This window comes from Apiospora phragmitis, assembly GCF_038363925.1.
Source record: "Apiospora phragmitis strain CBS 135458 chromosome Unknown utg000004l:1.0-3135199.0:1.0-3139288.0, whole genome shotgun sequence".
NCBI lineage: Eukaryota > Fungi > Ascomycota > Sordariomycetes > Amphisphaeriales > Apiosporaceae > Apiospora > Apiospora phragmitis.
The window spans coordinates 2064558-2080782 of record NW_027117402.1 but is presented as its reverse complement, the minus strand read 5'-3'; the positions used below and the strand labels follow the sequence as shown (position 1 = coordinate 2080782).

Here is a 16225-nt window from a genome sequence, read left to right as displayed (position 1 = left end):
TAGGGGAGGGAAGGGAGTAATGTTAGGGTATGAAGCTCCGACATGACGAAAATTCTCATTGCATTTACGATACGATAGATAAAAGAGATGGTTACTTCACTTATTTTACGCCTTTTGACGCGACGATGATACAAAAAGGTGTGTTATAACATTGCACTAATCACTGCTAGGAGCACACATGTCGTAAGTAATCAGTATCCCGGCCTGCATCAAGGTCAATCTGAAGAATTCGTACACTGCATGATCTGGAAGGTATAGTATTATTTAATTGCCTGGTCACTCACTGAGCCGCCAGGTCGGTCCATTAGCCGAGCCGCAGAGCACAGGCGGCTATCTCTTTCTTTACATTGGGGTCGGTCGGCATGTAGACACTGGCGACCCGCAGCAGCTTCCGCGCCTCGGCCTTGTTGCCCAGCTCCTTGTAGGCCAGGGCGGTGCGGTAGTGAATGCGGCCGAGGGGCGCGGCGGCGGGGAAGCCCGTGACGGCCTCTTCCTCGGGCGCCACGTCGTGGCGGTCGTGGGCCCCGATGGACTGGCGCATCGTCGTGATGGTGCGCATGCCCCAGAACCGGGCTTCGTCCCAGTCCTCGAGCTTGAGGTAGGCCAGCACCGTGTTGGCGACGAGCTGGACCCGCAGCACCAGCCGCTCGAGCTGGCCGTTCTTGCCCACGTACGGCTCCTCGCGCAGCTCGCCCGCGAAGAAGGCCTCGGCGTGCACGTGCCGCTGCCGGCCCTTGACGACGACGTGCATCGCCTCCCACGCGCGCGTGTAGAGGGCCAGGGCCTGGTGGTAGCGGCCCGCCGTCAGCTCCTTTGTGCCCTCGGCCTTGAGGCGCGCCGTCTCGGCCAGGCAGGCCGCGGGGCTCGCGTGCGGGACCTGCTGCGCCGCGCGCAGCTCGTTCTCGACCGAGAAGAAGGGCTTCGCGGTCGTCGCCGCGTCCGACGTCACGACGGTCTCGCGCAGGCCCTTGACGGCGCCAAAGGGCAGGAGCAGCTGGCGCTGGCGCCACTTGGGGGGGCGCGCGGCTCCTCGCAGCGCAGCTCGGGCGCGAAGTGCGGGTCGCGCAGCTGCAGCGTCAGGGTCAGGTAGCCGTTGAGGCCCGGGTTGGTGAGGTCGGCGTAGCGCCAGGTGGCGGCGAATTTGGGGAGGTCATCGAGCAATATCACAAAGTGCTGCGGCTCGGCCTCCTGCATCAGCGTGTGGGGCGCGCCGATGGCGACGGCGAGGCTGTGGCCGCGGAAGGCGGCGGCGCGCGCGTGCTTCATGAGGATGGGGACGTGGCCCTCGAAGGCGACGTGGTGGTGAGCCTCGGGCCAGGGCGTCTCGATGCGCACGAAGACGTTGAGGTCGCGGAAGACGCGGCGCGCCTCGTAGTAGAGCTGCGTGCTGAGGGGGAACAGCACCAGCGCGGGGCGGTAGTCGTAGTCGGTGTACTCGTCGCGGCCGGCGACGCGGTTCGCGTCCGGGTGCAGGATGATGCGGTAGATCTCCTCCCGGATCTCCGGCGGGAGGGTCAGGAAGGAGGGCGGCTCCGTCGTCTTCGGTTCCTCGAGCTCCATTGTCGCGGCGCGGTGGACGATGGGGTTTTAGGGGGGTCGGTCGGTCGGTTGTTGGGTCAGATTTGGCACGATAGTTGGACGAAGTAGGGTTTGGTTTGTCAGTTGGGCTAAATGTATGCTGAAGTTGCCAGGCTAGATGATAATAATGTACAATGAAGCTACGATGTCTGACACCGCCGCCGCAAGGAATGCCGACATTTTCTGTAGGATTCTCTGACACTTTTTGCCTCGGGATGCTCGCGAGGAACGGCGCGATTGGTTCCCCGCACCGACGACGCCGGAGAAGCTCACCTGATGGAGTTTAGTACCATCGGAGTTAAAAAGATGGTGATACAGCTAGTAAATGGTTAAGATGTCCTCGTGACAAACTCAATCACTTCAATAACATGACATGTTGGTAGGGGACAGTCGAGGGTCTCGATGGCCAATGGAACACTTCTTTCTTTGGTGGTTCGCACATTGCCATTTCGGGTATCAGAAATAAGTCAGTCACCTAGCTGGGCAGTGTGCTCGAAAGGTGGATCCGACAAGGACTGGGCCCTTTGGTGTAAGTCCTCGTCTTCCAGTATTCACTTGGAATTTATTCATAGCATTGATCCTGATCAATATTATTCAAGGGGACTTTAATATTCATCAAGTCTATTAGATCGTCTGAAATGGCACCTTCACTTGATCAGAATCTGCTTCTCCGTCTTGATGCTCTTGGCCACGTCCAAGGGAATTCGCAGAAGTGTCGGCTACAATATTGGCCGGTGTCAAAGCAAGCCACTGTGTCAGAGATATATCCTTCACTCTGTCACTCTTGTAAATCTCGATCCAAACCAGCTGTTCCATGGGCGACGTGTTTTCGATGTAGTGACCTAAGTAAAAGACATGATCAGTCATCGGAAATGAAGATGGTCGAAAGAATTGCCATTGCCCTCGGCCGCTCAAAGTCAGCAACGATAGGAGTAGGTATATATATCCTCGCCGTTATTGTCCGGAAAGAGCGCGGTATCGCCAGCGGAGAAGTCAAAAGTGCGCGCGTTGGCGTTACCAATGAACACGCCGGCTCGGGCTTGCCCTTTGTGAAAGTAAAGCCACTCCGCGGCCTGTAGATATGGTCAGTAGCGTGAGTGCTTTGTTCACGTAGATATATGTGTTTGCATTAGAAAAGGAATATAATATGCTCACATTAGGGTGCCAGTGAAGCTCCCGTAGACCAGCGGGCTCCAGCGTCACGACAGTGGCCGCGATGGTGGTGGCGATGGGAAAGGTGGTCGTATCCACCATCCGCAGCGCACCACCGCGGCCGGGCACCTTTTCGAGAGGATGGTCTTTGGCGTAGTATACGTACTAGACATTGCCGGTCAGTGGCCCACTGCCACCCGTAACGTCCTGGGGGTTCAGTGTCGCGTTCTGGATGTAGGGGTTGGGCGAGGGCACGTTCCCGAAAACGGATTCGGACAGGTTGAAGTTCTTGGCCAGGACCGATACTGGGGTATACGCGATCCAGTCATCTAGGTTGAACGTAGACCTGTTTATGATGATGCCAGGTCAGATCATCATGTGAGACATCCTTACTAGCTTGACCCGTAGATACTCACACAACCGCATCGAAATTGCCATCATCGAAGACAAGCAGGAACTCATTCTCCTCTTCGAGACCTGGAGAACACAGCCGTCTCAGCATATATCTATTGCGTCGTCCAGGATAATACCCATTCCTTACCTTGAACAGTGTGGGCCTCTCCCTTGGGGAAGTACCATATATCACCGACCTCGAGCTTCGAGACCTGATACTGGCCATCTTCATTGACAGCCGACAGAAGAACAGAGCCAGCGTACACGTAACCACATTCCGCCTGTAGATGTCACACTGGAGCATCAGTTTATGGAACCAGCCCAATTCTAATAGATGGTAACGCAGTTAAAACAAGATACCCAGGCCATTATTAACCAACTGTTCGGTGCCAGTGAAGCTCGCGGATCGACCCCTTGGTCAGGTGCTGCTGGGCGGCCGAGATGTCCACCGAGACGGGGAGGTCGGTGATGACCTGCTCCCTGACCCAGCCGCCGCGCAGGATCCGCGTGCGTGAGTCGGAGAAGCTCCATTTCAGGTTCGGTAACACGCCGTTGTCGGTGCTTTGTTGGCCCAGGTTGTCTGGATTTTGTAGATCGAGCGCCTTGTTGGTGCCCCCTATTTGACGAACGTATCAATACGTTTTCTTGGCATGGTGGGCTCTCTTCTCTACTGACCTGAGAATATTGCCCCCTTTCCCTTACCGTCGGTGGGCTGCCCATTGAGAAAACCAGGTGCGCGGCCGGCGACAGGGGCACTACTCCCGGTATCTGCGCAGAGGGAGACAAGCAGTGGTAGGGCGAGGACACCTTCATCTTGTTGGACAACAATGAGAAGCCAGATGGAATAGGTGTCTAGATAGAATATACATGGGGCATCAAGTGGTATAAATATTGAAGATGGTTACATTTTTGATATGCGGCTAACAGCCAGTTTTATTTCGAGTAAATTGGCATGCAGGTCCCCGCGAGCGCAGGCTGTACGATCTTCCCTCCTGTTCATAGCGATCGTCACCTTCGGCCACAATCGTTTCCAGCGAAGCATGTCACTGTCTTGAAATAATAGGTTGAATCCACTTGAGCGTCAAGGCCCGGAGGCAGCTACATGCTTCCCCAACAGCACGCCATATTACGCGATGTCTTGGCGCGCAGCCCGTTGGGGAGGGGAGCATCGAGAGGTCACCCACCAGAGTACCCAAGACAGATGATTCATCGACTGTATTATATGCTCAGCTCATGATGTTATCAAAAGAGCCAAGATTTGATGACAGTCAAATCGGCCTTGAAAAGAGAGCTGTGAATTGGCGGTTATGTTGCATCGTGGCCTAGACAAGGCATGCAGTAAATCAGCGAGTTGCGGTACTAGCCTCACTTTCTAACCACCTCAGTGTTAACGTGGTATTCCGACTCTATTATTCCAAATGACTTGGTAATGCAATCTCGATCGCTATTTGTTAATGAGCTAGGATCTCCTATTTTACCCCTTATTTCCTCCTAAACTATTGTACGATTCAAATGGTTACATATTTGAAAAAGGGGCTGAGTTACTGTCAGTTCACTGAGAGAATGATCCAACAAACAGCCCGGAGAGTATCAAGCGACATTATTAGAATATCATTAACATTATATACACCGCAGGATAATGCCCTCGATAGTGAATAACGACTACTACCTCTCGATAATCTCGGTAGCGGCGCGATAGCCCGAGCGCAGAGCTCCGTCCATGTACCCAATCCAGTAGTCCGACGACTCGGTCCCAGCAAAGTGCAGGTTCCCCACGCGCTGCCGCAGGGCCGGGCCGTAGTTGGTGTAGATCCCGGGCCCCGCGACAGCCGTGGGCCCGCCCTGGAGTACTCCTCGAGGTCCCAGCGCTGGACGACCCACTCCTTGACGTCGGCCACTGCGTCGTCACCAAAGTACGCGGCGAAGTCCTGGCCGACCTGATCCGTGATCTCGGCCTCGGTCTTGTTGTCGTACTCGCGCATCTGGTCCGCCTCAAGGAACGTCATGAGCGCGCCGACGGGCGGCTCGTGGCCCTCCCGCAGCGACTGGTCGAACGTCGACCGCGCCAGCCCAGCATCGCTGACGGCCTGCCCCGTCAGCGACCCGTGCTCCGCCTCGCGCCACCAGGCCGTCTCGTACACCGCGATCGCCTTGCCGATCGCCCCCATGCGCATCTGCGCCGTCAGCTGGTCGCGCGCCTCGGGCAGGGCCGGCTCGTACGTGATCTGGCGCGCGAGCGGCGGCGACATGGCGACGATGACGTGGGCGCCCTGCACGGCGGTCCCGTCCTTCAGCGTGACGGTGTAGGACTCCAACTCCTCTTCTTCGGTGGTCTTGGCGATGCTGCGGACCGGCGCGCTGAGTCGCACGTTGTCGCTGCCGAGCTTCTCGGCCAGGCGGATGGCCAGGAGCTGCGTGCCGCCGTCCACGCGCCACTGCTGGGCGCCGCCGTCGTCGATGGAGATGAGCCGGTTGAAGCTGCCCTGCGTGGTCTCGTTCCCGGCGGCGGCGACGTAGCTAAGGGCATAGAGCAGGGACAGCTCGTCGGGCTCGACCGAGAACACCGTCTCGATCGCGGCCTCGATCAGGAAGCGCGCCGACTCCGTCAGCAGGAAAGGTTGGAGCCACTGGTCGAACGTCTGCTTATCCCAGTGCTCCGCGAGCGTGCTGTTCCAGGGGTTCTCGACGTCGACGCCCGCGACGAGCGCGTTGATCGACCCGATGACGGCCAGGACCTGCGTCGTACTCAGCGCGTCGACGGGCGGCACGGGCGTCGAGGCGTACGTCGTACGCTCCCCGCGGTGATACAGCACGTTGTTGCCAGTGTTGTACTCCGGGTAGAGCCCGAGCCCGAGCTCGGCGGCGAGGGCGAGCACCTGGTCCTGCGTCTCGCCGACGAACTCGGCGCCGACCTCGGTGTAGCCGCCGGCGGCGAGTGCGTGGTTCAGCACGCGGCCGCCGACCCGGTCGCGCGCCTCGAGCACGACGAAGGTCTTGCCGGCCTCGGACAGGGCCTTGGCCGCGCCCAGGCCCGAGAGGCCGCCGCCGACGATGACGGCGTCGTAGGTTGGTGTCGTCGTCTGGGCGAGACTGGAAGGTGCTAGCAGCAGAAGCTGGGGGAGGAGAAGTGAGGGCTTCATCGTTGAGTGTGATGATATTATTAAGGATCTCGACGGGCTTGAGTGGATGAATGAGCGTATGAAGCTGCTAGCCTAGCCGGTGAAGAGGGCCTTTCTTAGGTATGGCATAGCTAGAGGACAGTCGTATTTATAGAGCTTGGAAGGAAAGACTTGTGGCGTACGTGACCCCGGGGGAACCAGGAGTCCATGGCCGTTTGGTTCAGCTTCGGTCATGGTCCCGTCCCAAGGCATTTCTATTGATCTAATCCAGTAGGGACGATGCAAACTTCGGCGCAGCTTACTCAAAAGAGACTTGTTCTCGTACGATCCCATCCGTCTTCTTCGCAGACGCAAATCAGAAGTTCCTCTGTGAGCCACACATAGTAATCACATAGGCTTATGCTGAGCCCTGAAATGCAACCTTTGTGCATTGGCTGAGACCCGAAAAGCAAAATGACCCGACGGCGTGGCACATGGTGGAGGTCTGATGCTACGTACTGACCATTGCACCGGAGTGAGGGGTTTATAGCATTGAGTAGGTACATAACTCATTGCAGAGTATGGGGCCTATTCGGGCTTGCAATACACCAGGTGAATAGTAGTCTCTCTCCCTGTCTGTCTCTCGTTATCTAGATTCGTCTTTCCCGTGAGTATACCAAGATGATGGCGAACACCACGCTGAAGGTGGCGGCGTCTCTCCGATGTTGCATAAGAGTAGCGTATGAGGTTTCGATATCGTGATGTCTGATTGGATACCGACAGCTCAGCTGAGGTTGTATTCCGGTAAAACGAGGTGTCATTGGTGCTGGGCCGGCTGTATGCAGGTAAGTTGTCTGTCTGTTTTCCAAACGAGCTACCCCTTGCGTACACACATACATATCAAATCACTGGTCACGACATGTGAATCACTGCTTGGGCCTGCGCCGCAATGGCAGCCTCCGCTATCATATTACGCAGGAAGATAGACATTCTAATGTCGCAGCAAAGGATTGGCGTTGGGTTCTTTATAAGATCATCAATGCGACACCCCTTCTGAGAACCCCTTCAGCAAAAGCACATCGGGCTGCCGGGAGCCGGGGACCCTCGGCCGGGAGCTATCCTTGATTGCCGTAACGGGTAAAGAGGGAGCAAGGAGCGGCATGCCAGCAATCGTGCCAAGCTCTCGGCAATAATCCCCTAGCCAGCGGTCCTGGAAAAGGCTGGTGGCTGGCCGTTCATGTAACATACATCTTAGGTAGGGCCAGGTCTCCGCGAGAAACGGTTACTGCCACGCTAATGTTACCTCGAAGGATTATGTCGAAATTTATTCCATGCGTCCTCAGAATACGACGCCGAGAGGCAGCACTGCGGTCAGACTATATCTCCATATGCGAATGCATCACTTACAATGAAGTTCCCCGGTGCAGCCATTGGGTCTAGCTACCACTTGAAGCCCGTACCGTATCCAACCCTTTCTATAGGATGGTTTGCATATGCAGACAAACACCCGCCTCAGCGCCTGGCTCCAGAGGGAGAATTGCAGGCAGAATAATCAGGGGTAGCGGCACTCAGGCTTCGAGGATGTCGGGGCCTGGGGCGAGCTCCTTACATGTAATTAAGCTGGCAAGCCACTGCTCAGGCCATATGTTCCGGTCGGTAACTTCGGCTGCCCTAAAAACAATACATATCCACTGACCACTGACAAGAGGACCACGAACAGGTTACTTCATCCGCTTGATGCTGTCTGAATTGGGGACGGTTCCTGGCGTTCTCGGCCTTGCTACCGGATGTGTGGGAACCGACAGGGCGGCGCGCCCCGTTTGTGATGTAACCTGCATGCAGGACGCCCGGAACGAATCCTGGATCCGGGCTCGCCCACAGGACCCCATGTATACTATATCGAGAACACCCGACAGGCGGCCCGTGAGCCTGGAGTGATCAGGTGATTTTACTGCAAGTCCGTGGTGAGGGAGATGATCTCGATGTCGTTGTCTAGGGCGGATATGACTCGATACTGCCACGATTAAGAAGGGCAGCGCCCATCCATTTCTACCCGGCAGGATGACTTCTGACTTGGACGCATCACCTGGTTACGTTTTACAGGTTGTTAAATTATGTTCATCCATCCTGAAAATCTTGGAGTCGCGAAAGTACACGCGGCTAGTACAGCAGAGCCAGACAGATCCAGGGCCGGCTCGTCCAAGTGGATTGCGCAGTGGGTATCAAAGGTGGCTAACCTTGTCGAGAAATAACTTCCCAGTCGTCGAAAGCCAACTTCACATCCCATGGCGCCACATATCTTCGCCTCCTATCCCAATCCTGGTTTTCAGATGAAAGGGTATCGCAAGAACAGTTCAAACAAGAATCCAGGGATACTGTCTGAAGACTCCGTCAACTTACGGACTTCATCGTTCCTCCGTCCTAAGAGGTATGAGACGCATTAGACGCCTAGATTGTATATCCCGAGAGATAGGAGTTGGTACAGGCGATGGCCAGCCTTGATTCCTTGTTAGAGAGAGGTACGCAAGAATAGACCCTCATTTTACCTACAGCATGATCCTGCAACTGATGCAAATCTCAGCAAACAACTTCCAACTGCATTTGGGTGTGTGATGGCCGCCATCTGTCCCATCTGGTGACTTTACTTTACGTTATAGGCCCTGGACAAAGCATAAAAGGTAAAAGGCTGAAGCCAGCGTCGTAACATTTTCTGGCTCGGCCTTACAACAATGCCTCTGATGATGAGACCATCAAATATGTAACACGATAACATATAAAATATCAAATAATTATGTGTTTGTGTGTGTGTGTGTGAACAGACCATGAATGCAGCAGAGGCTGCTGAGTCTCTAGTGAGAACATCACGATACTTTCACGGCTGTGTATACTAAGCAGGGGATTTTGTATAGTAGTATGTACAAGGTCTGAGGTTTAAACCAAAGAAGGTACTTTACAAACTCCCATGCGGTCAAATATGTTAGATGCACTCGTGACAACTGAGCAATAATTAGCTCAAATAACTCGGGATAGGCAAGATGACCTAGATGCCAATGCAACAGACAAGGGAAGGAACCAGTGGCATGCCGATATCTATAGACTTGCACCCTCTGAAAAAATACCCTAGCATAATTAGCCATATAAAACAATCACCGCCGCTGTTACCTTGTAGGCTGGACTACTCACATCGCTGATTTCACCCATCTCCCCCTTATTTTTGTCACAAATCCTGAGATGCCTTACAAATATATAGTATCTGTTCTTCCTTGTTCTAGCTTTTGCTGCTTCAGTGTCCCAAATCGCAGTTATGCCCACCTGCCCAGTTCCGGCGGGCTTCCCAAGCGTTGAGAAACTTTTGGGGGAGGATGAAGCCACGGGCTGCAACAGTTGCCCCAGATATCACGCAAAAAGTACCACAAAAGTAAAGGGTTAAGCCATGGATTTTTGGACGGCTGTTTCCCCCCTATATATCCCCTATTCCCGCAAAGACACATATCAGGCCCACCTGATTTGAAAAAGGATACTTTGCTAGTTTGCTCATTATTCTGATAAAATGGACTCAATATGGCATACAAAGACTGTCGACCGCGGATGGCTTCTCGGCTTTGCCGACTGCCGCATATCCAAGCCCGATCAACCTCGGCTGCAACGGTTTATAAGACCCAGCAAGGAGAAGGTGCAAAAAATAGCCTCTCGAATTCTTTAAGAGTCAATTGAGGAAAAAGCTGCTGTGTTGAATGATGTGACATTACCTGGTAGGTGTCGTGGCTGGGCACACTCGACTCCGGCTATTCGACAGATAAAAAGGGGCTCGCTTGCGATTCGGATGGGGCAGTAACTTAATTCCCTCTCCTGAACTGAGCCGCTATATATTATGGGCTAATTGATAGAATCTCTAAGTCCTGTTGACTCCGTTTCATACGATGCTTTGTATCAATATCCCTTGAACGAAGAGTACGGATTACCCGTTCTGTGCTGCAACATCCCATCCGATACAACCCTCCGCCAGCACAGAACTTTCCCAACGTAACGCTGCGACTGACTGTACCTTCAAGGTTGATGGCTATGTATCGCCAAATGCGAAAATCCAATTTAGGGAGTCGACAGAAAGGCGCCGCTACACTCATGCATTTCCTGAAGCAAAAATCAGGGATCAAAGGGCTACGGGGACAAGTCGACCAGACCAGACAAACTGAGATCTAAAATAGATGAAGGCGGCTCATGTCATCTCACACCAGACAGCCTGTAACGAGAGGATATCTGCTGACATGAAAGTTGTCCGGCCTTGATACGGCAGAACGCCAATACCCGCAAGACTTACCAGCCTGATCGCACAGTAACTTGGGACGTACACAAGACAACGGGCTCTCGTTCACCATAAATTAATTAAACTTCCAAGTAATACGTGCAACTGGGCGCACAGACGATGATCGCCAGAGAGGCAGGTGATCGCGTTCGGATGGAGCGCTCCTTGGAGATGTACCACCAAGCCCGCAGGCGAGCGAGTCCCCAGATTTTGAACAACAACGAGAGTAATTGTTCTGCCGCTATCCGTTGAGACCCGCCAAAATTCGATTCAGGTCGACCCCTATAATTGTAGAAATGACGAGAGTCGTAGAGACACAGGCTGTCCGTTCAGCCTCATGTTACGTGCAGCAGGACCCAGCGACTTGTTCCTAGGAGCTTTTTCCGATGGCGGGAAAGACGGTCGATCATTTCGACATGCAACGAGTCATGTGACAAGTTCTTCAAACTTGACAACTTCAGATGACGCGACTGAGCCTTTGAACAAGCCATGTGTACTGCTCAGAGCTCTGACAACGCATCTGTCATGCACAATACAGTAGAAGTCACGGAGCCTCCCCGGGTTGGCGATTACCGGGTGTCGCTGTGAATAATGAAACATGATGGACGCGTCCAAGTAAATATGGCAGTGATCATCAATAGCCCAAAACGGATAATATTCTTATCTCGAACTGTGCACAAACTTGACTGGCAATGGTTCGGGCCGGGGCGGCAAAGATCTAATGGCTGTTCAGTCACAGCCATGTATTTGACGTCGATGAGGCTGGCTCTGATGAGTCTCCTGCCGCAGGCGGCAGCCATATAGAGTTTGTTAGGGTGATGCTGACGATGCTTGTTGGCAGACAGCTCGTCAGAGTTCTGCAGGTCTCGGTGAAGTCTCAGAATCGATCTGACGGACTTGACGGGTCTTACTAAGGAGGTGCTCAAAAGATTCCAACATCAAAGCTACATGTACATATCAAGTCATTGTATGTTGCCTTACCAACACTTCAAATACCTATGCATTAACAGGTTAGGTGGCACGGCAGATGCATCGCAATATTGGTGTTTTAATGAGTGGTGTCTCGCTTTCTCGAAATCCAGTAGGTACGATCACGTTGACCCAGAAGGTGCAAGATCAGGGTCGCGTGTTCGTTGTTTGTGGGGTTTTAGTTAGAGTTGCAACGTCTGACCAAGAAATCGATGGTCTGGTGTGGTGTAATAATAACCTAGGCGTTTTCTATGAAAGAGACTTCTGTCATCCTCGTGCTTCAGAACCTGCAAGGTTGATACGGAACTACCAACATTCATTGTGCCTTACCTTACTGACCTTACCTCCTAGCGCAGTGCAGTGCAACTGATCAAGTCCTACTGCGGCTGATGCACCTCTAACAAACCCACCGCACGACAGGCATGCCAGGATTTAGTTAAGAAGAGACGAGGAGATAAAGAAATCTGGATTCTAGACTGCCGACTTTCCTTCTGGACCGCCCCTGAAAAGGTCTAGCCATTGCAGAAGACAGGAGCTGCCAGACGCCTTGAAAGATCAGCTAACCCCTCCCTCCCCGACCGCCCCGCTCGCTCATCTCACCTCGCACACACAGCGAACCCACCCCCAACTTTTGCCAGACCCGGTGGCGTCAGTGGTCAGGCTTGGGTTCCATAATCCTAGCAAGTCCTACGCTGCTTGCATTACCTACATATCAGCCTGTCCAGCAAGCAAAGAAGATCGATGTCGCCTTACGGTCTAATAATAAAACTACGGTATTTGTTGCATCAGCCCTCAGCGCGCATTCAAGGAGACCCCCCTCTCTTCGATTCGACGAATAAGTTATCGCGCGATCGATTCAACGGGCTACTTAGCGTCGGGTAGTAGAATCTTCAGTTGCTAGCACTGAACTGGACTGGACCGATCGCCAGCTCAAAGCCAGCTACCTTTTTTCTTCCATCTTCGTACAGGCCAAGCAAGTAACTTCGATAACCCCGACCTGACTGACAACCGGATCCAAGTCCAAAAGAAGACCTGTTCCAGTTTTCTCCCTTCCTTATCGGGGAGTTTCGCCTTCGTTCATCTCATCATTTACATACATATGACCCGACCCGACTTCCATCTGGGGGCACTACCTGCGGTAAACCTCGCAACTTCACATCCCGACTCTTTTCTTCTTCTTTCGATGGTTTCTTACCTTGGAGAAAAGAAAAAGAAAAGCGAGAGAGCCGCATCGAAGCACCTATGCCAAAGTACCTAAAATCCCCTCCACTACTCCGTACTTTCACCATATGTCCCTTTAGCCTGCCCACACAAGCAAGCCACTCACGCACTGGACACATCAACCCCACCGAACCATTACCAGCAACCAACTTACACGCTGAGTATACATTGACACAACTCTATCCCGGACCAGAAGGCCATTGAAACGAGCGCTCGCCCAGCAACTGACTTGAGGGATAACGACATTCGCTCGGCTACGATTTCGATTGCCTGCCAAATCTGTTATTGTTCACGTATCGCATTGGCCTCCAATCTCACCCAGTGTCTCTTCCCTTTTTAGGTTCAATCAATTTTGTTCGTCATCAACCGTTCAAACAACCACCCAGGATTCCAGGGAAACGGCGGTAGCGAAGATCCCAGGGCCAGGCCAGTGCAGCCAAGTAAAGCAAAGCAAAACCACGCCGCTTTGCCGGGGAAGGGAGAGCATTGATAAACCATACCGGTCACGCTGGTGTATATTGTGGCAAGAAGAAAAATACAGAGCAAGAGCACCGGAAACAGCTGTCCACTGATATTGATTGCATAGCCGGTGCAAGCAATCCTATCGGTCAGCCCGCCTTTACGCCCTTTAGCAATTTCGTCGCAGATCCGCCGACTACCCACCCGCAAGACCACCCTCCCCAAATTAAAAACATCATTCACTCAATTCAAATGTTCACCCAGCCTGCCCCGTCGCCGGGCATACTACAGCCTGGTTCTGCCAACAACTCTGCATCCTCTCCTCCCACGTCATCTCCTGCCCATCACACCGGTAGGACTGGCAGGCTACGAGGTTTAAGTTATCTTCGCTCATACACGCAGAACCATATTCTTTCTCGTGACAGCCACACCCCGAACTCGAATTCCGGCACAAACTCGCCCTCTTCGGCTTCGCATGCACAGCAACCTGGTCAAACCGCCACCCTCACGCGATCCGTAACAGCGTCAGCCGCCACGGAACAGCAACGATCGCGAGCCTCCAACCATTCTAGTAATCAGAACGGATCACGCTCTGCGTTACTGTCCACAGCGAACGGAGAACAACTGCGACGAGTTACCTCGCAGCCAGTTGCCAATACACCACACCTCACGAGTCCTGGTACTGCGCCATCTTCGACCGAGACGTGTAGTGCCACGAATCCTGGAGAGCACCAGAATTCCCCCAATAACGGATTGGGATCGACTAGCCCGGAAGAAGAGTCTACAAGCCACTTAGCAGAGATGACACGCTCTCGATCAGCCACAACAGGCGATTTGCCCGCCGATGCGCTCCCGAGCATCAGGTTCTCCGCCCACTACGACCCCAGGTCGAATCGACAATCACTGTCGTTTACCCCCGTTTCGCGTACGCTACCGACTGGCAAGGAGATCATCAAGGTTGGACGCTATTCGGAAAGGGAAAACCATGCCCCTGTTCCGTCAAACGCTCCCTCGTCCGCTCCCGTCGGCTTCAAGAGTAAGGTCGTCAGCCGGAGACACTGCGAATTTTGGTTCGAAAACGGTAAATGGTACATCAAGGACGTTAAGAGCTCATCGGGCACATTTCTCAACCATATCCGGCTCAGCCCACCGGGCACGGAATCCAAGCCGTTCTCGATCAACGATGGAGACATCGTGCAGCTGGGAATTGACTTCCGAGGAGGAGAGGAGATGATTTTTCGTTGCGTCAAGATGAGAATTGAGCTGAATCGGGGTTGGCAAGCCAAGCCAAATACCTTCAAGTAAGCAATCTTGGTTCCGTCTTGCGGGGTGTTTGAACTGACCTGAACCCAGTATGGCTACACACAAGCGACTTAGGAACATGACTTCGGCAGCATCAAATGCCTCGCACGCCCAGGATTGTTCAATATGCCTAAACGCCATAGCTGTAAGTTTATCATCGGACAGGCGTGCTTTGACTAGACAGGCCCTGCTAACGCTGTTCTAGCCCTGTCAGTCTCTCTTTGTGGCTCCATGCAGCCATACATGGCACTTCAAGTGCATCAGAGAATTGTTGATGGGACCTTCATACCCTATCTTCTCCTGCCCAAACTGCCGAGCTGCAGCGGACCTCGATATGGACGTGGAAGAAGTCTCGGATGAGTGGCAGCAGCTCGACTCCGGTCCCGAGGAGGCAAATGAAAACCCATTTGCAGATAATGCCTCACAGCAGGAAATGGAGCCGAGTCGCCAAGGTGCACAGAGTGCGCAGAGTACGCAAAGTGCACAAAGTGAGAATGCCACGCCGGTAGTTGCAGAAATTCCCCAAGCCGTCTCTCGAGAAGTAGAGATGGGTGATGCCACAGTCCTCTTGGATAGTTCTCCGGCAGCTGGAAACGCATCATCAGCCCACACCAGTTCGAGCCCTGTGGCCATCCCCACTACTTCTCGAACGACGACTGCAGCTGCCCCTTCGAACCGTGGAACCCGCACACCGTCACCGACCGGAGCCCCTCTGGCGAACTGTACCGAGGGACCTTTGACACCACGTAACGACGCTGGGCCATGGGTCTTTGACGGAGATGCTGGGCGTGCTTCTCAAGATATATCAAGACCTGGTGCTATGAATAGTCTCGATGCGGCCACGAATAGGGTTGGCTTAAACACGGCGTAGGAACCCGCATGCAGCGATTGCAGAACAGGCCCCCTAAAGAACCGCGAGGAATCTGCAGATGACGACTCAGTCGAGGGGTACTCTCGGGCTGTTTCGTGCCTGGATTTTCTGAGTTGAGAAGCAGGAGGTGGTCGTAATGCTCATCCAAATGTCTAGAGTTTGTGATACCATAAGGATTGGCGTCAAGGTTTTGATTTTACGCCTCGTTGCGCGTATTCCCCAGTTTATGCCAGGAATCACGTTGCCGAGGGCAAGGACATAGCGGGAAGGATTTGGTGCATATTGAAGGTCCTGTTATGCATTGGCAGGAGTTTGCTTTACTGGGTAAGCCAAGGCTAATCAGGAGAACTGCATAAGCAGCCAGCCGGAAACACGAGGCTGTCTGATGGCGGCGAAAGAGAGAGAGAGAGAGAACGAGAAAGTAAAACACCGGAGGAGCGAAGCATGCATACACGTTCCGCGACCAAAGTGGCTACTTAATGAGTGGCGGCGCAGATGATGAATTCAGGGACAGAATACAAATGCCTATTACATTGCAGCCTTCGATCAATAAAGGGACTGACTTGTGCTATCATTGAGCTGGACCATACCGAGTTCCCAACTACGCATCGTTTATGGGATAGGGGACGACTAGATGTAGCAAGAGTATACAATGACTAGAGGTTATTGATGCCTGCAGTCTGCAGTCCGTTATGATACTCGGGCAATATAAAGCCGGACAATACTTTGTACTCGGGCAGTATGTAGTCGGGAAGTAGAACGCGACCTTTCCATATTAGCCGAACACTTTGTTGTTAGAGACATCCTGACGGTTATGCACATACATGCGTGTTGACGTTGAATTAACTCCTTCTATGTTCCAGTCGTCTATTAGACCCC

General features: G+C 53.4%; 4 protein-coding genes across 4 annotated transcripts; 1 reads left to right on the top strand and 3 right to left on the bottom strand.

The window, feature by feature from the left end:
* Positions 1–304: 304 nt before the first annotated feature.
* On the bottom strand, positions 305–1560 carry PG994_003784 (uncharacterized protein; the record flags this gene model as incomplete). Its single annotated transcript, XM_066855193.1, has 2 exons — positions 305–1000; positions 1021–1560. The coding sequence occupies 2 exons, from the start codon at positions 1558–1560 to the stop codon at positions 305–307; spliced, it is 1236 nt and encodes a 411-aa protein (XP_066719471.1).
* A 665-nt stretch (positions 1561–2225) lies between these two features.
* PG994_003783 (Bicupin- oxalate decarboxylase/oxidase) lies at positions 2226–3936 on the bottom strand (the record flags this gene model as incomplete). The annotated part of the gene is made up of 9 exons (XM_066855192.1): positions 2226–2297; positions 2353–2420; positions 2504–2651; positions 2734–2895; positions 2935–3076; positions 3147–3207; positions 3272–3404; positions 3504–3725; positions 3826–3936. The coding sequence occupies 9 exons, from the start codon at positions 3934–3936 to the stop codon at positions 2226–2228; spliced, it is 1119 nt and encodes a 372-aa protein (XP_066719470.1).
* An 852-nt stretch (positions 3937–4788) lies between these two features.
* Positions 4789–6263, bottom strand: PG994_003782 (uncharacterized protein; the record flags this gene model as incomplete). Its single annotated transcript, XM_066855191.1, has 2 exons — positions 4789–4965; positions 5001–6263. The coding sequence occupies 2 exons, from the start codon at positions 6261–6263 to the stop codon at positions 4789–4791; spliced, it is 1440 nt and encodes a 479-aa protein (XP_066719469.1).
* Positions 6264–13425: 7162 nt separating this feature from the next.
* On the top strand, positions 13426–15346 carry PG994_003781 (FHA domain-containing protein; the record flags this gene model as incomplete). The annotated part of the gene is made up of 3 exons (XM_066855190.1): positions 13426–14474; positions 14527–14620; positions 14681–15346. The coding sequence occupies 3 exons, from the start codon at positions 13426–13428 to the stop codon at positions 15344–15346; spliced, it is 1809 nt and encodes a 602-aa protein (XP_066719468.1).
* Positions 15347–16225: the final 879 nt, after the last annotated feature.